Source organism: Pristis pectinata, chromosome 20 (genome assembly GCF_009764475.1).
Source record: "Pristis pectinata isolate sPriPec2 chromosome 20, sPriPec2.1.pri, whole genome shotgun sequence".
Lineage (NCBI taxonomy): Eukaryota > Metazoa > Chordata > Chondrichthyes > Rhinopristiformes > Pristidae > Pristis > Pristis pectinata.
The window spans coordinates 7146662-7171482 of NC_067424.1; the positions used below are offsets into that span (position 1 = coordinate 7146662).

Genomic DNA, 24821 nt, shown 5'->3' on the forward strand with positions numbered 1-24821 from the left:
GCAGCGTGTCTCAGCAGGAGTGTGTGTACCATGCTCAGGAGGAAATTGCGTGTAGCCTGTTTCAGGAAAAATGTGTGTAGCAAGCTCAGAAGGAACTTGCATGTGGCACCTCTCAGGAGCAACAGATGCAGCATGCTCAGGAGGAACTTGGGTGTAGCGTGCTCAGGAGAAATATGTATGTAGTGTGCTCAGGAGGAGCATATATTTAACATGCTTAAGAGAAATTTGAGAAGGCTGAAGGGAGACCTGATGGAAATTCATAAAACCATGAGAGGCATAGGCAGAATCTTTTTCCCAGGGTAGAAATATCAAATACTAGAGGGCATGCATTTGAGATGCAAGGGGGAAAGTTTAAAGGAGATGTGGGGGGGGGCAAGTTTTTGTTTACACAGAGAGTGGTGGGTGTCTGGAATGTGCTGCTGGGGGGAGTGGTGGAAGCAGACACAATAGAGGTCTTTATGAGGCTTTTAGACAAGCACATGAATATGCAGGGAATGGAGGGATATGGGTCATGTGCAGGCAGAAATTTAGTTTAATTTGGCTTCGTGTTCGGCACAGACATGGTGGGCCGAAGGGCCTGTTCCTGTGCTGCACTGTTCTATGTTCTTCCACACCAGCAATTGTAATAAGTCCATAGCCTTCCCGGACCGCCATCCGAGGTGTTGGTGTCTGAGGCAAGTGCAGGAGTCCATCTGCACCTTTCGTCAGCCTACTGGACCTGACCATTTTATATGGGCACCCGTTGCAACCTAAATCCCTGCAAAGTGTTAAGGAATGCTTCACTTTGTTCAACAATCACATCTGCAAGATCACTAGTCTGTACTAACCGTCCAAATTTACTTCTGATTTCAAAGAATTACACATTTATAAATGGGAGTGGAATGTTTTTGTTTTAATTAAAGGGACAATCACAGAGTCATAGTGAGAGACAGCACAACACAGGCCCTTCGGCCCACTGAGTATGCTAACCATAAAATACCCATTTACACTAATCCCACTCTAATCCCATTTTATTCTCCCCAGATCACCTCCAACTACCCTGCAGACTCAGTTCAGATAAAGGGTTTCGACCCGAAATGTTGACTGTCCATTTCCCTCCACAGATGCTGCCTGACCCGCTGAGTTCCTCCAGCAATTTGTGTGTTGCTTCAAATTCCAGCATCTGCAGTCTCCTGTGTCTCTAGGTTCTAACACTCACCCACACACTGGGGGGCACTTTACAGCAGCCAATTATTCCACTAACCCACACATCCTTGTGATGTGGGAGGTAAACCGGTACACCCGGGGGAAACCCTTACAGTCACAGGGAGAACGTGCAAACTCCGCACAGTCAGCACCCAAGGTCAGGATTGAACCCGGGTCTCTCGGTGCTGTGAGGAAGCAGCCGTGCTGCCTCACCTTAAACTTTAAAAACTATATCACTGCATTGAAGTATAATTTTGTTAAGGAGAGAGGGGTTTTGGTGCATCTGTTGAGGGAAATCTTTGGTGGTTAGTATAACAACTTCATTTCTGACCCATGGGTGTTTAAAATCTACATCATAACCATCACTGCTACACAGATTGAAACTTGGAGCATCATCTTCATCTCTCCTTCTCCAGATGGTGCACATATTTTCAATGGGGACCCAGTTCAGACCAGGAGTGACCTCAAAGGGAACATTTCTCGTCACTGAATACTCCTGGAATCGCAATGTGACAGGGCCATTGTTCTTGCATCTGGGTTTACCACTTCAGGCAGACTCTTTGGGGGGGAGAGGTACGCATTCAATGGCCCAACCCATTTCTACCTGGTGAGACTCTGGAACTGATGCTAGTCCTACCTGTTGTCTTCTTCAGACAACAGAGCAGAAAATAACCTGTGCAGGAATTTCTGGGTGTACGCAGCCCAGGGAAGATCTCTGCTGTGACTGTGTGTATAACTCGCCTGTTTGTCCTGCATAACCAGGTAATTCAGCTTTCACCTTTCACCTTCCCTCTTTCCTTTCTTTGTGTCCATTGACTTCCTGAAGGTGCAACCCTGCCTGGGCTGTTGCTTCACTGCTCTCTCTGCTGAGAAAGTCATTGTGAGCTGATTTGACTGCCCGACACCCAAATGGTTGTGGCAGACACGGTAGCGTAGCGGTTAGTGTAACACTATTACAGTGCCAGCAACGCAGGTTCAATTCCCGCCACTGTCTGTAAGGAGTTTGTACATTCTCCCCGTGTCTGCATGGGTTTCCTCCGGGTGCTCCGGTTTCCTCCCACATTCCAAGGACGTACAGGTTAGGAAGTTGTAGGCATGCTATGTTGGCGTGGAAACGTGGCGACAATTGCGGGCTGCCCCCAAAACACTCTACGCAAAAGATGCATTTCCATGTGTGTTTCAATGTACATGTGACTAATAAAGAAATCTGATCTTAAATATCTGTCGGCGTTTTGGGCCGAGACCCTTCATCAGGACTGGGTGAAGTCTTTATGAAGGGTCTCGGCCTGTAATGTTGACTGTCCATTTCCCTCCATTGATGCTACCTGACCCGCTGAGTTCCTGCAGCATTTTGTGTGCATAGTTAGTGGAGCCACTGCCTCACAACTCTCAGTGAGCTGGGCGCAATCCTGAGCTCTGGTGCTGTCTGTGTGGAGTTTGCATGTTCTCCCTGTGACCTCCTGGGTCTCCCCCCACATCCCAAAATGTATGAGTCGGTAGGTTAATTGGCCGCTGAATTGTCCCAAGTGTGTAGGTGAGAGATTAAATCTGTGCGGGTGGGAAGAGATTAATGGGAACATCGGGAGAATGTGCAGGCAGATGGGAGTGGGGTAGATGGGCAAAAGGGTTAGCATGGATGTGGTGGGCTGAAGGGCCTGTTTCTGTGCTGTACAATTCTGTGGCTAATGAAATGCGATTGGTGTAGGACTGAAAATCACAAACAACTGCAGATGCTGGAAATCTGAAATAAAAACAGAACGCTGGAAACACTCAGGCTGTCCTGATGAAGGATCTCAGACCTGGATCGTTAACTATTTCTCTCTCTGCAGATGCTGCCTGACTTACTGAGTGTTTCCAACATTTTTTGTGTCTCTTTAAGCGTAGGATTATTTTAAATGGGTGCTTGATGGACTCGGCAGGGACTCGGTGTGCTGAAGGGACCCAGCGAAATCTCCACCCATTCTTTCCATCGCACCTCCTTCCATCTCGGACCATTAAGGTTTAATACCAAAGACATCAAGGCACAGTTTGGACCTAAAATTAAAACGTTAAATGCTGGAAGTACTCACCAAGTAGGCAGCTTCTGTGTAGAGGGAAATATACAGCAGATTGATGGTCTGTTACTGGAACTGCCATCAAGCAGACGTGGTGACGATCTGAGGAGACACAAGAGACTGCAGATGCTGGAATCTGGAGCGAGAAGTGAACTCAGTGGGTCGAGCAGCATCTGTGGAGGCAAAGGGGTGGTCGGTGTATCAGGTTCAAGACCCTGCATCAGGACTGAGGTGTAGAGGGAAGATAGCCAGTATAATGTGAGAAGGAAGGTTGAGACAGAGGCTGGTAGGTGATTGGTGGCACCAGGTCATGAGGGAGAGGATGAGCTGAGGTGGGGAGGCGAGGAGTAGGATATAAGCGGGCTGCTAGGTGGAACCAGGGATGTTAGGCAGATGGAGCCAGGTAGGGGAGGGAGAGGTGATAGGAAAGAGGGGAGCCCCAGGTGGATAGGTATGTGGGTGATGGGCAGATAGAATCAGGTGGGGGAGGGCAACAAGTCTTGGTAGCGTTCCATCCCTCCCTCCATTGTTACCTCCCAGCCTCTGTCTCACCTCTCCTTCTCACTTCCACATATCAGCCATCTCCCCCCTCAACTCTCAGTCCTGATGCAGGGTCTCCACCCGAAACGTCGACCACCCCTCTGCCTCCACAGATGCTGTTTGACCCGCTGAGTTCCTCCAGCAGTTTTGTTTTCTGACAGTGATGATCTCACCCTGCATAATAGCTGCTAAGAGTATCTGTGCTCTGTGCATTCCTCCAGCTAGTCTGTCAATGTTTCCATTACAAAAGTGCTTCCATTTTCCAAAGTGAGGTCACCCATGTTTGCACCACATCACTGTCATTAGTTAGTTTATAGTCATGGATTACCAAGGAAGTTCATTTGTCTGTCCTTGTGGTACCTTGTCCAATAAATTGTTGGAGCATTAGACAGAATCTGTGCTACATTGAAGCATGGCGCAGAGATTTTTTGTTTCCATTTAAGAAAATCTATAAACGTGTCTCGATTCAGAGGCATTTCACATGTTTGACACAATTGCTTGAGCTTCAAACCAAACTTTTGCAGCCACAGTATTGTTTGCATGGCAAATCAGGACAGGAATCTGTAATCAGACAGGGACTCAACAATGCGGACAGTTACCAGTGTTCCCTGAATCCAAACTAAATGGACCAGATCAGGTACAAAAGCAAAACACTGCAGATGTCGGAAACCTGAAATAAAAATGGGAAAAAAAGCAGTAACACTTTGAATGTCTAGAGAGCAAAAGAGTTCACACTTAAGGTCAACAACAATTTTGCAGCCTTGTGATATACCGTAGATTGTACTAGTAAGCCAAAGTCTTTTCCCCAGGGTTGGGGAGTCCAAAACTAGAGGGCATGGGTTTAAGGTGAGGGGAGTAAGGTTTAAAAGGGACACAAGGAGCAACTTTTTCACGCAGAGGGCGGTCTGTATATGGAACGAGCTGCCAGAGGAAGTGGTTGAGGTGGGTACAATTACGACATTTAAAAGACATTTGGACAGTTACCTGGACAGGAAAGGTCAATACAAGAGGGCATGGCTTCAAAGTAATGGGTGGGAAGTTCAAGGGAGATATCAGAGGAAGGTTTTTTACCCAGAGAGTGGTTAGGGCATGGAATGCGCTGCCTGGGGTGGTGGTGGAGGCAGGTACGTTGGTCAGATTCAAGAGATTACTTGATAAGCATATGGAGGAATTTAAAATAGAGGAATATGTGGGAGGAAGGGGTTAGATAGTCTTAGGCAAGGTTTAAAGGTCAGCACAACATTGTGGGCCAAAGGGCCTGTATTGTGCTGTACTGTTCTATGTTTAGAGGGATAGGGGCCAAACGCGGGCAAATGGGACTGACTCTGGTCGGCACCTTGGTTGATACAGATGAGTTGGGCTGAAGGGCCTGTTTCTGTGCTATATAGCTGTATGACAAAAGGTTAACATTGATTTTTGCATCAGTTTTTGCACTTAAATTTCTTGCTTTAATTGTTTTACTCTTCGGTTTCCTGGCAGGTTCGTCATGATGAGTTCCCGACATTAACCGCTGAAGCACACAGTTGTGTTCCTTGGACTCGTTGTGGTTTTTTCTTTTGTTTCTGTCCTGAACTCTGGAACCGAGTTGGAGCTTTGGAAACAAATGGTCTCATTAAACCACAGTGAGCCGCTGTGTATTAGTGACCTGCTGCCACCCTTGGGAAGCAGCCATGGCCTGCCTCCTGCCGAGCTGGGGGCGAGCTCGGTCTTGGTGGAGGACGGCGGCAGCGAAGGATGCAGTCCCCGCTCTTGCTCGAGCCCGGACTCCCAGGACACCAGCTACAGCAGTGCCAACTCCAGCCTGCTGGAGCCATGCAGCGTGGTGCGGATGCTCATGTCAAACCTTGACAGCCGGCAGCATCCGAAGGCAGACGCCCAGTCCCCGGTGTTTGAGGCCGCGGTAACAATGCCCGACTTTGGCCCCAACTCATCCGGTGACTTTATCCCCACGCTGGAGGAGATTGAGGAATTCTTGAAGGAGAAAATGGAGGTGGTCAAGGAAGGACTTTCAGAAGGCAGCACGGCCACCGAGATCAAAGTGGAGGTGAAGTCAGAGGCTTCGGTGGAATCTGGTGGGTCTTCCGAAGAGGGAGGGAATGGGTCCGGCCCGGAGGTGACTGGCACAGCTATGGCCGGAAGCGTTCCTGTCGTCCTGCAGCTTCAGCCCGCCCAGGTGTCCGCCGCGCACCCCTCGGCGCCTGCCCAGGGCGGCGTGAAGCTGACGCAGTTGATTGTGAACGTCCAGGGTCAGACCTTCGCCCTGGTGCCGCAGCTGGTCCAGGCGCCCGCGAACAGTGCCACCCGCCAGTTCGTGAAGATCGCGCCACTGCCCCTGGCGGCGAGGTCCGTGGCTGTCGGCAGCCTGGTGAACGTCGTCGATGCCGCCCAGAAGCTGCAGAAGTCGCCCACGGCGGACGTCATCAGAGTGCACAAGTGCTCCTTCCCGGGCTGCAACAAGATGTACACCAAGAGCAGCCATCTCAAGGCACACTACAGACGGCACACGGGGGAGAAACCCTACTCCTGCACGTGGCCAGATTGCGATTGGCGGTAAGTCAATTATTGGTATTGGTTTATTATTGTCACTTGTACCGAGGTACAGTGGAAAACTTGTCTTGCATACCGATCGTACAGGTCAATTCATTACACAGTGCGGTGACATTGAGTTAGTACAGAGTGCATTGAGGTAGTACAGGTAAAAACAATAACAGTACAGAGTAAAGATTCGGAAAAGATTACGATTTCTTTATTAGTCACATGTACATCGAAACACACAGTGAAATACATCTTTTTGCGTAGTGTTCTGGGGGCAGCCCGCAAGTGTCGCCACACTTCTGGTGCCAACATAGCATGCCCACAACTTCCTAACCCGTAAGTCTTTGGAATGTGGGAGGAAACCAGAGCACCCGGAGGAAACCCACACAGACACGGGGAGAACGTACAAACTCCTTACAGACAGCGGCCGGAATTGAACCCGGGTCGCTGGCGCTGAAAAGCGTTACGCTAACCACTACACTACCGTGCCTGCCCACAGCTACAGGGAAAGTGCAGTGCAATAAGGTGCAAGGTCACAACAAGGTAGATCGTGAGGTCAGAGTCCATCTCATCATATAAGGGAACCGTTCAATAGTCTTATCACAGTGGGGTAGAAGCTGTCCTTAAGCCTGGTGGTATGTGCCCTCAGGTTCCTGTATCTTCTACCTGATGGAAGAGGAGAGAAGCACCCTCTGTTTCATTGCATGTGGATTTGTTTGGATTATTATTGTCACGTACTGAGGTACAGTGAAAAACTTGTCTTGCACACCATTCTCACAGATTAATTCGTTACACTGTGCATTGAGGTAAAACAATAACCAAGTGTAACAGCCCCAATGAAAGTGCAGTGCAGGCAGACAATAAGGTGCAAGGTCATAACGAGGTAGATTGTGAGGTCAAGAGTTCATTTTATTGTACTAGGGAGCCATTCAATAGTTTTATAACAGCGGGATAGAAGCTGTCCTTGAGCCTGGTGGTACGTGCTTTCAGGTTTTTGTATCTTCTGCCCGATGGGAGGGGGGAGAAGAGAGAATGTCCGGGGTTGGTGGGCATGTTGGCTGCTTTATTGAGGCAACAAGTGTAGACAGAGTCCATGGAGGGGAGGCTGGTTTCTGTGCTGTGCTGAGCTGTGTCCACAACTCTGTGCAGTTTCTTGTGGTCTCAGGCAGAGCAGTTGCCGTACCAAGCCGTGATGCATCTGGATAGGATGCTTTCTATGGTGCCTTGATAAAAATCGGTGAGACTTGCTCCTCTGCGGCATGTTTGTCACTTCTTGTCAACACTCCAAAAGAAATTCACCTAATTCCTGGGACGAGCGGTGTGATACAGTAATACAGCACGGAAACAGGCCCTTCGGCCAACCTTATCCATGCCAACCACCTGAGCTGGTCCCTTTTGCCCGCAGTTGGCCCACGTCCCTCTACCTATGTTCCTTTCCTATCCATGTACCTGTCCAAATGTCTTTCAAATGTCGTTATTATCCCTGCCTCAACCACTTCCTCTGGCAGCTCATTCCATATACGCACCACCCTGTGCATGAAGACGTTGCCCCAGGTCCCTTTTAGATCTCACCCCTCTCATCTTAAACCTGTGCCCTCTAGTTTTTGGTTCCCTTTCCCTGGGGGGAGAAAAGACTGTGTGCGTTCACCCTATCTATGTCCGTCATGATTTTATTCACCTATATGAGGTCACCCACCCCCTCAGTCTCCTTGGCTCCAAGGAATAATGTCCCAGCCTGCCCAACCTCTCCCTACAACTCAGGCCCTCGAGTCCTGGCAACACTCTTGTAAATCTTCTTTGCACTCTCTCCTGCCCAATGGCGTCCTTCCTATAACAGAGTGACCAAAACTGTACACAACATTCCAAGTTGGGCCTCGCTAATGTCTTGTACAATAGATAGGATTGTCCTATTGAAAGGTGGCTCTGTATTTTTTGGAGTTTGGGGGAATGAAAGGTGATCTAATTGAAACATATAAGGATCCTAAGGTGGTGTGACAGAGTAGAGAGTGTTGGAGGCAGGGACTCTCACAGCATTAAAGGAGTATTGAGACAAGCACTTGAATTGCCGAGGCATAGAACCAAGTGCTGGTAAAATGGATTAGCGTAGGTAAGTTCTTGAGGGTCGTCATGGACATGGTGGGCTGATAGGTCTGTTTCTGGAGCAACAAACAATCTGCTGGAGGAACTCAGCGGGTCGAGCAACATCTGTGGGAAGAAAGGAATTGTGGACATTTCGGGTCAAAACCCTGCTTCAGGACTGCTTCCAGCTGCCAGAGGAGGCAGTGGCAGCAGGAACAGTCACAAAATTTAGGAGGGATCTGGGCAGGTATGTGAATGAGGCAAGGAGGGATATGGAGTTAATGCAGGCAAGTGGGATTGGTGTAGATAGACATGGTTAGCATTGATATGGGGCACCTGTACAACTCTCTGACTCTAAACCCTTCAGGATCTTTATGTTTCCATTAAGTCCCCTCTCACTATAATCAGACGCAAGTGTTGTTGGTTTTGACTGCGGCACAAGGCAGAATATTCAGGTGAGCACCATCAGAATAGGAGAAGTAAACTAAATATGTCTGGAGTGTAAATGGGAATAATCGAATCATTATCAGAGGCTATTACATGCTTTGTTGAGTCCAGAAGGCTGTAAAGTGTCAAGTTGATTGAGTAGTGGTTGGAACAGTGTAGGAGACCTGAGGAAAGGGAGGTCAGAATGGGAGTGGGATGGAGAATTAAAGCAGCAGATTAAAGCTGTTCATTTGTCTTATTGAAAAGAGACCCTGTGTAGAAGCAAGAAGAGGAATTAGTAATATAAAATGATGGAACATTACCGTACCTGGGGACGTGCAAGTAACTTGGACTCGTGACTTCCAGATGCTTGTGATCTAGCTGCCCTTCACAACTGAGATCGATGTCTTTCCACAACCTCGCTGAATTTTCCAACGTGCTGCCTCTCCAGTCAATCAGTACCTGTTCACTTCATTCAACCTAATGCTGACTTTAATTCATCGGTATTTAATTCATGGCAGTCACTCTCTCTCACATGAGTTCCATCATCTGACATTCTGTGCAGAACCACCGGAAGGAGGCCGTTTGGCCCATAGAGTCAAGAACAGTCCAGCTGGTCCCACACCCTACCCTCTCCCCATAGCCCAGCAGCCTCTTTCCTCTTAAGGAGCCACCTCCCTCTCAAAAACCATGATTGAATCTGCCTCCTCTACTCTCCCAGTTTTGCCCTCCAGACCCTAACCACTCACTGCGCTGTTCAAACAGTTTTATCCTCAAGTCACTTCTGGTTCTTTTGTGAATTGCCTTAATTCAAAATGTTCTAGTTCTTGGCCGCTCCACATGGGGAAAGTTTCTCCCAATCTACTCTGTCTAGACCTTGCATAATTCTAAATACTTCTTTCAGATCCCGACACAACCTCCTCTGTTCCAAGGAGAACAGCCCCAGCTTCTCCAGGGTATCTACATAACTAAAGTCTCTCACTGCAGTCTTTTGCACCCTTCTCTTAAGCCTTTTCATCCTGTCCAAAGTGTGGCGCCCAGACAGAGCACAGTACTGTAGCTGTGGCTGAACTAGTTCATCATGACTTCCTTGCTCTTGTACATTCTATCTCTGTTTATAAAGCCCAAGATTCCATGTGCTTTTCTAACCATCTTCTCAACCTGCCTTGCAACACTTTCATATAAATCCCCAGATGTCTGTATTCCTGTGTCCTCTAGTTTTAATTTGCCTCTCCTCATCGTCCTATCAAAGTAATAACAATGTAGTTTCCCATTGGAATCTTACCGCAAGTGACTTCATGCCATCCAAATTACTATTTTGGATCTTTAAAACATAACACAGACTGAAAAGCAAATCCCTGAAATTAGTAACCAGGATGGCAGAATAATTACTATTGTCTCAAAATAGTAAGACTAATGTTTTGTATATAGCTTGTTTCTGCAGGCTTCAGAGTTGTTAGTGCATTACTGCTTATTATCTTTGTATTAAATTATTTTCCTAGGATGAAGCCTTAAAATTTCTGTGTGTGTGTGTGTGTGTGCGTGCGTGCAACTACAGGTGCACACCTGTGTTTAGGTCGCAGACATACTCAGCACAGGGGCTCCCTGGGTTACAAACGACTGGAAATCTGACCACGCAAATTCTCCCATACATTCCAAAAGCATTTTTCAAGCTAGCAATAATAATAATGAAATATTTCATGGTATTCATTAATGACAGGTTACAGTGTATATTCCATTAATTGTGGGTGTTGTTAAGGTGATTACAGTATTCCGTGAAATGAAAGAACTATATCCAGTATGTGTAGAGTGATACGATCTGGGTAACGAGAGAACATGGACGTTTCCGACTTACGGAGAAATCAATTTATGGAGAGTTCTCAGGACCGGAATTCCTCCATAAACTGGAGATTACCGATAATTGCTGTTAATTCCCTGGAACCTTTGTGCAAAAGAAAACGGATGTTCTCCCTTTCTGGATCGATTGGGTGATGGGAGTACGCAAGTGGTCCTTGAGTGATCCCAGGGTTTTCCCTTTTGCCACTGTAACTAGGAATCCATTCCATTTTCTGATCACTTCCCAACATCAGACTTACATTTGTACTTCATTAGTTTAACCTCTGGGCTCTTACCCTATTCTCACAATTTAATTTAGAAATAGCTTCTGAATTTTCCTTAATAATTACAGCCTCATACCCCATTAAAATTGTCTTCGGGAAGCTTTCATTTCAGATTGAAAAGTGCAAGCTTCTCCCACCTTTCATAATAATGTGGCTTTTTGCAACCCATTCATTGCGATGACCGAGTGCAGACACACTGCTCAACGTGTCGTCAGGCCCAAGCACCATAAACTTTGACTGTGACTTCCTCTGACTTCTTCGACTATTTTGGTAAATAGGTCAGCATCCTGTTGGGTTTGTTGACTGCTGCTGTGTGTTAGTTGGACAGTTGGAGTCCACTGACTCACGAGGCTTTATTCAGTCTACATTGTCATTCACTTTGTAACTTCAGTGTTCCATTTGACACTGAGTTGCAGAGCAAAAGCCACCTACTCCAGCTGCATAATGTGACCTAACTCTCCCAGCCTAACTCAAGCCTTGGAAATGAGACCTTGGCTCATGAAACTTTTGTCATACAACATAGAACATTACATTCCCCCTCCCCCAATTAAATACTTTCCATATTGTCTGCTCCTATCCCTCTCCAAGGCTATGGTAAAGGTCAAGGAGTTACGGTCACTGTCTCCAAAATGTTCTCCCACCCAGAGATCTGAAACCTGATCAGTACCAGGTCCAGTATGGCCTGTCCTCTAGTCGGCCTGTCCACATACTGTGTCAGGAATCCTTCCTGGACACACCTACAAACTCTGCCCCATCTATCCCCTTTACACTAAGGAGGTGCCAATCAATACCATCCCCCACTTCCCCTCATTAGTGACCATCACCTCGAAACTTCTCTAGATGTCTTCACCTTTCCTCTGTAAACCTACCTCTGACCTACCCTAATTTATCTCCTGTGTGGTCTCAGGATTTATTTTATCTGAGAATGCCCCTGTGAAGCAGCTCAGAATGTTTTACTCTGGGAAGGGCATTCTATAAATGCAAGTCATTGTTTGGAACATTACTAAGAGGGAGAAAGCTGTGTAGAAATGCAAGTTATATTCTTTCTTCATGTGTAAACTCTTCTTTAGCCACACACCCAATGCATACAGGAAAGTGGTTATCCAAGCTGAAGTCTGATTAATTATTCCTTTTTGGAAATCTAAGTGCCGCTGGCAATGCATCTTCAATTGCCCATCCCTAGTTGCCTCTTATGAAGGTGATGGTAACAACTGATTAACTTGCAAGGCCATTTCAGTGGCCATTGTACGAGCCAACCACATGGGGTGGACCTGGAGTCCATATAGGTCTGACTGGGTAAGGAATGGGAGAGTGGGATTAGTTGGTGTACACTTAGTGAGTTGAATGTACTGCTTCCATGCTATAACTTTCTCTATGAAGACTATTGCAACAATCCAGCAGATTTTGTGGTCATCATTCCTAAAACTAGTTGTAAGAAATCACTGATTATTAACTGAATTCAAATTCCACAGTGGCAATAGTCAGATTTGAACTCAAATCTCCGGATCATCAGCCCAGGCCATTGGATTGCTAGTCTGTTAATTTAACCACTGCACCATCACTGAGGAAGGGCATATGTTCCTTCTTGGGATGCACTCTTCTGGTTCAACTCGATTGTCATTGGAGTTCCTGCAGAGATTTGGAGATTTCATGTAATGCTGATAAACCTTGGCTTCTCCTCTTGATTGACTTACCGTTGGAATTACCTATTAGTGACACCGGTGAAGAAAGGTCGAAGCTTTCCTGTGACATCACACAAAGCAAAGAAAGGGTCCCCCAACTCAGAGGTTAGGCACCTGACTAAATATGGGATATTAAAGCAGGATATTATGCTGTTCAAAATCATGAGTCACCTTCATTTTCCCACCCTATTCCCGCTTTCCTGAGTGGCTAACAATAAACTAGTGACTTAGGCCCAGAGACACCAAACGTTCCTCCTACATTAATACATCATTCTTCACAAGAGAACTGTTGCTCTGCCTGCAAGTGAGAGCAAAGAGGACAAAACTGTACTCCTAACAGTTTCTTAAGCACCTTCCTGCCGTCTCTGCATTGCATTAATGTGGGGTGGACATGTAGCTCAAGTTAATGCAGGCTTTTAGTTTCCACACCAACTCACACTTCAGGAAGAGGCCAGACAATGATCAAAGCAGAAAATGCTGGGAAAATGCAGGCAGGTCGGATTAGTGGAGACAGAGAACTGATATTGGACTAAAAGAAGTTGGAGATCTAACAGTCCATAACTAAGTACAGAATCAGTGAATGGCAAGGCATCCAGTTCTTAAACAGACACCGTTACTTCTTGAGCTGCATGTTTTTTTAAGTTACATGTATATTTTTATTTTACATTTTTGGCATTTGGATGTGGAGGCTTTGCCAAAAGACCAGTTCTGTTCCGAGCTTGATACTAACAGCAGTGTGCATTTATAAGCCTCAAGTGTTTGTTGATTCTGTGGCTTCCAATGACTGGACCTTCTGGAGAAACAATAATAGCTTTCTAATTGAATGATCTCCAAACACACGGCAGTCACAGTCTATTTGTTCTGATGGAGGGCTTTGTGCTCTGTCTTAATAACTCAACTGTGAGGTTAGAGACCAAAGAATGTTAGAAATAGGAGTAGGAGTAGGCCACTCAGACCCCACTTAACCAGACTGTTCTCATATCCCACTGTCCCCCAGTATGCAAAATCTAACCATCTCAGCTCTTGAATAGAATTGACCTTGTGGTTGAGGCAACAGTGTGCCTCTTGACAAGCCAGCTGCCCCCTCTCCACCCAACACTTCTGTTTGATGTATCCCTGTGGCAGTCATTGACATGCTCACCATAAGACCATAAGATATAGGGGCAGAATTAGGCCATTTAGCCCATTGAGTCTGCTCCTCCATTCAGTCATGGCTGATTTTTTTTCAACCCCGCTCTCCTGCCTTCTCCCTGTAACCCTTAACCCCCTTATCAATCAAGAACTTAACAATCACTGCTTTAAATACACCCAATGACTTGGCCTCCACAGCCCTCTGTGGCAAAGAATTCCACAGATTCACCACCCTCTGGCTGAACAGATTCCTCCTCATCTCAGTTTTAAAGGGACGCCCCTTTATTCTGAGGCTGTGCCCTTGGATCCTAGACTCTCCTGCTAATGGAAACATCCTCTCCATGTCCACTCTATCCAGGCCTTTCAGTATCCGGTAGGTTTCAATGAGATCACCTCTGAACTCCAGTGAGTACAGGCCCAGAGACATCAAACAGTCCTCGTACATTAATACGTCATTCCTCACCAATCATCGGTGCAGAGTGGGAAGTCACGTGACCAGCTTTCTGGTGCCCTGATACTGTAAACTTCCTCCCATTCAAAGATTATTGTGACAGAAACCCTCGGTGAGGGACTGTGTCCTTTTGCAATGGGGCGTGACTTCATTTACCCCACCCCAAAGTGTCACCCGGGTCAATTAACCAGCAAGAAATAAAAGTCTGAGAAATTTCAAAAATATTTAAAGTATCAGCGTCACCTTGTATCTTTCTTTCCTGATGCAGGGTCTTAATTCGAAACGTCGACAATTCCTTTCCCCCCACAGATGCTGCTCGACCCGCTGAGTTCCTCCAGCAGATTGTTTGTTGCTCCAGATTCCAGCGTCTGCAGTCTCTTGTTTCCCTCTTTATCTTTGATGAATTGTTTTCCCCCAAATCTCTCTGTAGGCTTGTCTTTGGGCAAGTTATAGAGTCATACCGCATGGACACATTGCCCACCGAGTTTGTGCCAACCACCCATTCACACTAATCCCGTCTCAATCCCTCATTCCCATCAACTCCCCCAGGTTCTACGCTCACCTACGCACTAGGGGCAACTTACAGCGGACAATTAACCTATCAACCCCCATGTCTTTGGAGTGTGGGAGGAAACTAGAGCACTCGGGGAAACCCATGTGGTCATAGAGTCGTAGGATTATACAGCACAAAAACAGGCCCTTCAGCCCAACTGGTCCATGCCGACCAAGATTCCCAACTAAGCTCTTCCCGTTTGCCCATATTTGGCCTATATCCCTCTAAACCTTTCCAATCCGTGTATCTGTCCAACTGTCTTTTAAAAGTTTTCATTGTACCTGCCTCAATCACTTCCTCAGGCAGCTCGTTCCACATAGATACCACCCTTTGTGTAAAAAAAACAAGCGCCCCATAAATTCCTATTAAATCTCTCCCTTCTCACCTTAAACCTGTGCCCTCTAGTTCTTGATTCCCCAGCCCTGGGAAAAAGACTGAGCATATTCACCCTATCTATGCCCCTCACCATTTTATACACCTCTATAAGATCATCTCTCAGTCTCCTACGCTCCAAGGGATAAAGTTCTAGCCTGTCCAACCTCTCCCTATAACTCAGTTGCTCGAGTCCTGTCAACATCCTTGTAAGTCTTTTAAGATTTCTTTATTAGTCACATGTACATCGAAACACACAGTGAAATGCATCCTTTTTCGTAGAGTGTTCTGGGGGCAGCCCGCAAGTGTCGCCACGCTTCCAGCGCCAACATAGCATACCCACAACCTCCTAACCCGTACGTCTTTGGAATGTCAGAGGAAACCAGAGCACCCGGAGGAAACCCACGCAGTCACGGGGAGAACGTACAAGCTTCTTACAGACAGCAACCGGAATTGAACCCCAAATGCTGGCTCTGTAATAGCGTTAAGCTAAGCACTACGCTATTTCCAGTTTAATAGCATCTTTCCTACAGCAGGGAGAACGTGCAAACTCCACATAGGTAGCACAGAGTCACTCTACCAGCAGCACCAATGTGCCACCCCACTTATATGGGCAGTGTTCAATAAATTCCCACCTCCTCCCACCTGGTGTCCCAGACTGAGCTGGAGACTTGGGTCCTTCCTGGGCTCTCACTCTGACAAAGGCCTCCTAGCACTCAGCTGTCCAGTTGACCAACTCTCTGGGTGGTGCTAGGTCAATGAGTAGTGGGGCTGGTGTTGGCAAGGAGGACGAGAGATTTCACCTGCCTGCGGAGTGGTGAGAGACCATCCTCACCAAGGAGCAGGCACTTGGAAGGTGACCTGGGCAGCAACCACCTTCCAACCAGAAACAAATGTAAGTACTGAGAGATCCTCCACATTAAGAGGTCCAGTGATCCAATGACTGATCATTCGTACCTTTTCTCTGTAACTGTAACACTTTATTCTGCACTCTGTTGCAGCTTTTCCCTTGTACTATCTCGACGTACCGATGTAATGAAATGGTCTGAATGGATGGCACGCAAAACAAAGTTTTTCACTGGACCTCGGTACATGTGGCAGTAATAAACCAACTTACCTGGCTGAATCCCAAAGATTTACAAGATTCGAAATGGGATGGGGGTGGGGGGAGAAGGCACGAGCAAATTAAAGTCTCCCAGAAAACTATTATGTGGTTCCTCTTATTGGTAATTAATTTCTCATTGTCACATATGCTGAGATACAGTGTAAAGCTTTTGTTTGCATGCCATCCAGACAGATCATTCCGTACAGAAGTACATTGAGCTAGTACAAAAGGAAGAATTTAAAAAAAAATGCAGAATATAGTGTTACAGATACAGAGAAAATGCAGTGCAGGTGGACACATAAGGTGTAAGGGCCACAACAAGGTAGGTTGAGAGATCAAGGGTTCATCTTCATTGTATAAGAGGTCTGTTCAACAGTGGGGTAGAAGATGTCCTTGAGCCTGGCGGTGCGTATTTGTATTTTCTGCCCAGAGGGAGAGGGGAGAAGAGAGAATGACCAGGGTGGGAGGAGTCTTTGATTGCTTTGTTGCCTGCTTTACCGAGGCAGCGGGAAGTGTACAGAGAGTCAATGGAGGGTGGTTTTCATGATGGACTGGGCAGTGTCCACAACTGTCTGCAATTTCTTGTGGTCTTGGGCAGAGCAGTTGCTATAATGCATCCAGATTGGGTGTTTTCTGGATCCATGCATCATGTGTGGTTCAATAAATGTCTGTTTCCCTAGGCAGCTATAGAACATAGAACATTCCAGCACAGTAGAGGCCCTTCAGCCCACGATGTTGTGCCGACATTTTATCCTGCTCTAGTATCTATCTAACCCTTCCCTCCCACATAGCCCTCCATTTCTCTATCATTCATGTGGTTATCTAAGAGTCTCTTAAATGTCCCTAATGTATCTGCCCCCACAACCTCTGCCGACAGTGTGTTCCACGCACCCACCACTCTCTGTGTAAAAAAACTTACCTCTGACATCCCCCTTATATCTTCCTCCAATCGCTTTAAAATTATGCCCCCTCGTGTTAGCCATTTTTGTCCTGGGAAAAAGTCTCTGACTGTCCACTCGATCTATACCTCTTATCATCTTGTACACCTCTATCAAGTCACCTCTCATCCTCCTCCTCTCCAAAGAGAAAAGCTCTAGCTTGCACAACCTCTCCTCATAAGACGTGCTCTCCAATCCAGGCAGCATCCCGGTAAATCTGTGTGAGCTGCTGTTGGTATTTGTTTTACTGCTTTTCCTGATGATCTCTTTGTTAAGTTGCGCCTTTTTGAAATCTTCCAGATTTTCTCGATCGGACGAGTTGTCCAGGCACTTACGTTCCCACTCCGGAGTGAAGCCGTACCAGTGTCACATCTGTGAGAAGAAGTTTGCACGCAGTGACCACTTATCCAAGCATGTGAAAGTGCACCGAGGACTGAGAAACAGCAGAATAACCAGAACAGCCAGTTAACATTTGGTTGTCCTCCCACTTTGTAGGGATACATATTAGGGCCATTTCACTTGTGTATGCAATGTACAGAGGACATCAAAATGCATTAACATGTGTGTGTAACTTAGGACGTTGGTGAGGGAGGGCTTTAGAGGTTCTTACTTTACAAAGTTATTTCTATAGAAGTGAAACTCATTTATCACTTAATGTCTACTTTATTCTGCTCCTCATGCTCATTGTATAATTGCAGAAATATGTCATTTCCAATGTAGACTACAGCTGGGTCTTTGGGCTGGCTTTTGTGCATCTGGTAGGTATAAAGGATATCAGTCAAGAGGAATTAGTATCAGGAGCTCCTTGAAGAAATGGAGCACAGAACCGCTTTTAAGAAACAATAGTTTTTACACAATGAATGTTATGATCTGGACTTGGCTCTCGAAAGAAGGAAGCACACTCAATATTAACTTTCAGATAGAAACGGAATGTGAAGGACAGACGTCATGATGCAAGAGCTGGGAGCAGTACTGCTTTTATTGTCCTTTCAAGACAATGGGCCAAGTGCCAGCTTCCTGTATGTAAGATTTTATAATGGGCGGGATAGATTATTAAAACTAATGACAGAAATACTCAGCATGCCAGGCAGCATCTGTGGAGAGAGAAATCAAGTCAACATTTCATGTCAGTGGCCTTTGATCAGAACTGGGAAAAGGTTAAAAACCAAACATGTTTAAGTTGCAGAGGAGGGTGGGGAGAAGAAGGGGAATGTGTGTGATCGGGTGGAGACAGAGGGAGGCTACAGAACACAAGTGGCGGTGCCAGTGGAGGGAAGGTGGTGCAGGTTTGTTAATCACAGTTGATCCGTCTGGAGAAGGTGTAACTGAAGAACATAAATGGATGAGAGAGAAATGTAAGAGCATTGCTTAAACTCTAAGACACAAACACTATAGATGCCTGAAAGTTTTTTGCTTTTCAGTGATAGATTATTTGTTTTACTTCTCAACAAGCATCCCATAGGTCTCGAGGTTAAATCCCAGCGAATTTGGCAATATTATGGCAGCATATAAGGATAACAAGTTGTGAAATTAAATAAATTGTTAATCTGTGGCTGTGACATTTTTATAAATTACAACCTGATCAATTTATTATTCCAGTTTCAATTAACATAGTTGACTCAATGCTTTTTAACAAGGCATTCTATAACGTGTTTCATTCCTTTACAAGAACGTCAATCTCAGGGCAGCTCGGTGTGACCTTGCCAGTATAACTAACCCTCGCCAACCCATATCCAGAGAACATTTTAATAAAAACCTCTGTAGGGTATGACTTCATCCGCAAAAGAAGGCAGTGGCTTCCATTTCCAAGAACTGTCTCTGCTGCAGGTATGTAGCGGACTTCTCATTGCACCCATTGTTCAGAGGCTCTCTGAGGTTGTAGATTAGGAAGTGTGGCAGAAGTTGTGCATTCCCTTTGCTGACGACGTTTGTCAGCCTAACAACAGAGACAACATAACCACTGTCTAATCTAGTACTGCACACTACTTCCTGTCTCCAGTGCAGTTTCCATTTGCCTCACTCAAGCTCACTCCTGCAGCAACTTGAATGTCTCCCAGTCTGGGCACCTGCTTACATTTTAAATGACTTTTAGAACAATTACAGTCCCATGTATAAAATCATTCCAAACACCTAGTACTCATGAGTAGAAAAAAATTCTAACATCATTTTACACTTGCTTTTCATTACTGTAATTTTACCACCTGGTGACATCTTGAACCAGCGCTCTTGGCTTACCATTTCCATTAATAACAAAAAGTTTTGCGGCCAAAATGTCAAAAAGCATTTACTTTACTCTCATTCCCAAACATATCACGTTAAAGTGCATCTTCAGGCTTTGAAATGCTTCTCAAAACTAACCAGTGATTATTCATCGAGACCTGAAAAGTAGTTGTTTGTTCACTGGCGGTGCTTACCTACTGAGTTCACATACTGGGAGTTTTTTTTACATTGTGCTTTTCCCCTGCAATTTTAATTACCCGGGACTTTAAAATTATTGCCCCATAGTATTCCTTGTCTTCTACAGTTTCTGAGGATATACAAACAAAAGAAGGCAGTTCAGCCCTTTGAGAATGTTCCCAATACAATCAGGTGACAGCCACCCTGAAACCTAGCTTTACCTATGCTCATTTGTTCAGTGTCTCTTAATTCCCTTGCCTAGCAAACGTTATCATGCTTGCTGTAAGTCTTTCAAAGGACTTTCAAGAGGTATATGAGAAAGATGGTTCCACTACCCTTTGTCTTAAGTGTTTCCTAATCCCATTCCTGAACATCTTAGCCCAAACTTTAAGATGATGGTACTTTAGACCTGATTTCTCCACGAGAATATCTTTCCATCAAAGCCATTAATTATTGAAACCTTACTTAGAGCACTACAAACATGTAAAAACCCAGGAATTTACGGTTTTATGTTGTTCTATTTCATGGTAGCTTCAAGTTTGGTGTTGTCCAAATCACTCTTTTGCTTAAACTCCTGAGCAATATTTTACATTACAGGTACATCTCAGAGAAAGCATTTACAGAGCTGATTTATTATAGAACATAGACCAGTACAGCACAGGAACAGGCCCTTCGGCACACGATGTTGCACTGAACTAATTAAACGCCAAACTAAACTAATCCCTTCTGCCTGCACATGGTCCATATCCCTCCATTCTCTGCACATTCATGTGCCCACCTAAAAAGCCCCTTAAACGCCTCTATCATATTTGCCTCCACTCCCACCCCTGGCAGCACATTCCAGGCACCCACCACTCACTGTGTAAAACAAAACCTTGCCCCACACATCTCCTTTGATCTTACCCCCCCCCTCACCTTAAATGTCTCTCCTCTAGTATTAGTATAGATTTTCTAGTTTGACCTTATGTAGAAATACAAAGGGAATTAAATGAATGCGAGGGAAAACAACATAATGGGTATGAATTGAAACTGTAGCTCTTGCCGAGTTGGATGGTGTCATGGAAACAGAGAATTATACTTTGAGGTTCAGATTTACTTTGCTGAAGGAAGTTTTATTTGGAGGTAGGGAAGGGAGAAATCCAGCTGGAGTTTTTTGTTGCTAATAACTAGCAAGAGAGCCCAGTTAAAAAGCAAGTAACGTGATGAATGATGTCTTTGGTTTGTCCATGAGAGTTGCCATGCAGCTAACATTCAATATCTACACAAGTAGTCAACTGTATGAGGTACCAGAGATCGGTTGGTGTCTGTCCTGACCTGTTGCCTTCAGGAGAGAAACCTAGTTGGGGAAATTAATGGAAGAATTCGGTATAAAACTTATCAGAACTACTCGTAGGCCAAAGTAAAGCCATCATGGGAGAAGCTGTGATCAGAGGTCCTGTGAAGTTTTGAGGCAGGTTTTATGATCTGTCAAGTTTTAGAAAAGTCATGAAATGATCATCTAAAAAGCAAAGCTGAATATTCAGCTCATTAGAAGCTACCATGAGTCCCATACCCCACAAATTTTAACGTGGACCCCACTGGTTTCGAAACCAGTTTCCAGCAGTCAGAGATTCGGAGCTGCTGATGTGGCGTCAAAGTGTGTGGTGGAGACGAACCTCTTCTTTGTTCACAATGAAATCGCAAATGTACAGTCTCACCACAGATCTTGCAAATGAAGAAATACTTCCCTAGTGTGCTGCTTCCAATTCATGGTTATTAAACATTTATTATAAATAGGTTCTGAGGCCAATAACTTTAAAGGTTGAAATTACAATTTGCCAGTGCAGACAGATGCTCAGATTGGGGTTAGAAAATTGGCTTTGTAGTGTTGCGAAAGCATACTAAACTTAAAATTTAATTTTACTTTTTACATCGCATTAAACCACTAGTCATCTGAGTTCCACTTTAGGTCATGGAATGTGGAGCAGAAACATTGAATGTACAGATATTCCCTCAATATATGAATTCAATCCAAACTTTTGTCATTAAAGAACCCATAAAATGAATGAGCATGCTTTTAACTTTGTAACATTAAAGGAAATAATGTTGTACAGAAAATGTTGTAAAATTGTCTGTTAAATCATGTGAATGGTACTGGTGTAGTTCTTTCTTTGTTCTTGTGACTGTTTAAATTTGTCACCAGCAACGGTGATCACGGTTATAAATGCCTTTTCGTCCTCTGGTTGGCTCCTGCCATAGAGACTGCAGGAAGGATCTTCATTTTGCAGATGTTCACTTCCTCCGAAGGGACTTCTTACAAGCCACACTGACTTTGTTCCTGAATGTTTGACCCTGGGGGCAGCATAGAGGACAAGTGCAGTCAACGCAGATTTCTTCCCATTAACCACTCTGGCATCGTGATCTTGGGGATGAAGAGGACTAGTGCTGTTACATTGTGTTCTTGTGTGTTGTTACTTTGATAGATCGGTGTTGCAACCCACTTCAAATTGAATCCCAGGTTGATGACTTACCTGTTTAGTTATAGCACTTACATAAATGTTGAATCATCCGAATTTATATTCAGCAACCAATGTGCCTTTTAGTTCGGTGACAGTATTTACTCCAAGAAAAAGTTTGTATCACATCAAAATAACTATGCATTTAAAAAATCTAAATACCATGAGAGCAAATCTACCCAAAGTGACCCTGTATTGGCATTGCATTTCTAATGGGCAAAGCATTGTGAGGATGTAAGGTATTTATTCCTAATGACTGAGTGTCTAGGTCAGGCAATTCAGTTTTCGATTCAGTGACAGACACAACAGAGTGAGACTGGAGTCACATTCACCTAGGACCAGGTGAAGGCATGAGGTTACTTTCACCAACCAACCTAACTTTTGCATGTGAAAGTGGTGTTGCGAGGGGGACCCCCTGTCAGTTTCCCTCTGGAGTGAAGGATTTGTAACTCTGTGCATTACACATCATGCCCATTAGAAACAGGTTTCCATCCCAGCCCCTGCAGTCACACATGACAATTGTGTGCTGCCTTCCAGCGCCACTTTAGTGTGTGTTTAACAGGACAATTAACCAGCCTTGTGCAACTGTTTGCATGTTTAAACTGGAATCGGGCCTATATTCTTGCTTTGACTGTGTAGTTGCTGGAATCTAGTTGCTGTCGGACCGAACTGTGGTAAAATGGGTACCAAGGATGCAGTAATAAGTTGTGAGCTACCAAGTCACATATAGAAGAGAGAGCTCAGGCCTCCAAATGATAAAGGCCTTGAGGCACATTTAGAATCTTTGACAAAACATTACCTGTTTTTTGATCTAGCTGTTTCTTAGTTATATCATTGCTACAAACTCCTTGATATTTTTCTGATTTCAGCTCTACAGGATCCACTCCAGCGATTTCATAACAATTTTTATTTAACTAAGTCACTTAAATGCCCATCATGCTCACTAATCCTCAGGTCGGAAACTTGAAGCAGGGTTCTATTAACTTTCAGTACTCAGGTCTGTGATTCATTACTGGAGAACAATTCTGTCCTCTGGCACTGAGTCCAAGAGGTTATCTTCTTTGTGAGCTCACCTGATAATCTTCTGGCAGTGTGGGAATTATAAATATCTTGAAGTGAAGATCCATGTTCCCCTCAAGGATGAATATTTAGATGATGGACATAAGCTCAAAATGGGGAAGGTTAACTGAAAAAAAATCCTTAATCATCTCACATTGTATTATTCAGTCGAGAGATTTTAACTTGCATTTAAAGTAAGTTACAGAATTTAATTGTTTGAGTTGTCTTATTCTATTCAGAGACCCAAATAATGAGAAAATATATTGCCTGTGACTTAAATAAAACACAGCATATTCATATTTTGAGTGTACCTCAGTTAATTTCTAATCTTATATTTTAAAAAGTTTATTCATTATTTGGGATCTGGGCACCACTGATGAGGTTTGTTGCCCATCCTTCGTTGGTGAACAAGTGGCCTGCTTGTCCATTAAGATTTAACCCATAGCGTGGGTCTGGTAATAGGTTTTTATGTCAGTCTGGTAGATCTTGTACTCATCATTCATAACAGTATTTGTTGTTGTCCAAGTTCCATATTATAAACTGAATTTAAATTCCACAAGTACTGTGGTGGGATTTGAACTCAGGTCTCTGGACTGTTAGTCCAGGTCTCTGATGACTCGTCAATAATCTAACCACTGCACCACCTTCATTCTCCTTAAATCTGATAAATAAATGCAAATGGTTGTTTGCGGTAAACCTACAATAGATCGAGAAATGAGTAGCAATGCAAGTGATTGCTTTGGCTTTCTGGCTTTCTGGCTCATTGGACAAAAACCTTGGCCCTGAAGTGCCAACATTCACCTGACGCGGACAATACATGGTTTATTATTATTATTACTGGTATTGATTTACTATTGGTTTATTATTGTCGCTTGTATCGAGGTACAGTGAAGAACTTGTCTTGCAAACCGATCGTACAGGTCAATTCATTACACAGTGCAGTTACATTGAGTTAGTACAGAGTGCATTGATGTAGTACAGGTAAAAACAGTAACAGTACATAGTAAAGTGGTAAATGTGAGAATTCACAAACTCCTCTCAGTGGTTCCCTGCCAACTGTAGGATGAGCATTTTTGCAACCTTTAGACCTTATTTAGACCTTTGCAAGGACATGTGTGAAGCATGCTCAGAAGAAATAATGTGTAGTGTGTTCTGCAGGTATGTGTATGTTTGCATACTCAAGAGGAACATGTGTGCAGCATGCCCAGGAGAAATATGTGTGGAGTGTGTCTCAGGAGAAACATGTGTTTCACATGCTCAGGAGGAACTTGCGTGTAGCGTGTCTCAGCAGAAACGTGTGTACCATCCTCAGGAGGAACAAGCATGCTCAGGAGAAATATGTGTGTAATGTGCTCAGGAGGAACATGCGTTTAACATGCTTGAGAAACCTAAGAAGGCTGAAGGGAGACCTGATAGAAGTTTATAAAATGATGAGAGGCATAGACAGGGTAGACAAAGAGTCTTTTTCCCAGGGTTGGAATATCAGCTACCAGAGGACATGCATTTAAGGTGAGGGGGGGAAAGTTTAAAGGAGGTGTGGGGGGCAAATTTTTTTTACACAGAGAGCGGTAGGTGCCTGGAAAGGGCTGCCGGGAGGAGTGGTGGAAGCAGATACGATAGTGGTGTTTAAGATGCTTTCAGGTAGACACATGAATATGCAGGGATGGAGGGATATGGATCATGTGCAGGCAGCAGAGAT

General features: G+C 44.8%; 1 protein-coding gene across 1 annotated transcript in view; it reads left to right on the top strand.

Moving 5' to 3' along the window:
* Window positions 1-23420, top strand: part of LOC127580968 (Krueppel-like factor 15) — a 34258-nt gene extending 10838 nt beyond the window's left edge. The window contains exons 2-3 of the mRNA XM_052034975.1: window positions 5259-6329; window positions 17472-23420. Of these exons, the coding sequence (XP_051890935.1) occupies window positions 5383-6329; window positions 17472-17640 (1116 nt within the window). The 5' untranslated portion in view covers window positions 5259-5382 and the 3' untranslated portion in view covers window positions 17641-23420. The remainder of the gene's footprint in view (window positions 1-5258; window positions 6330-17471) is intronic.
* The last annotated feature ends 1401 nt before the right edge of the window (window positions 23421-24821 follow it).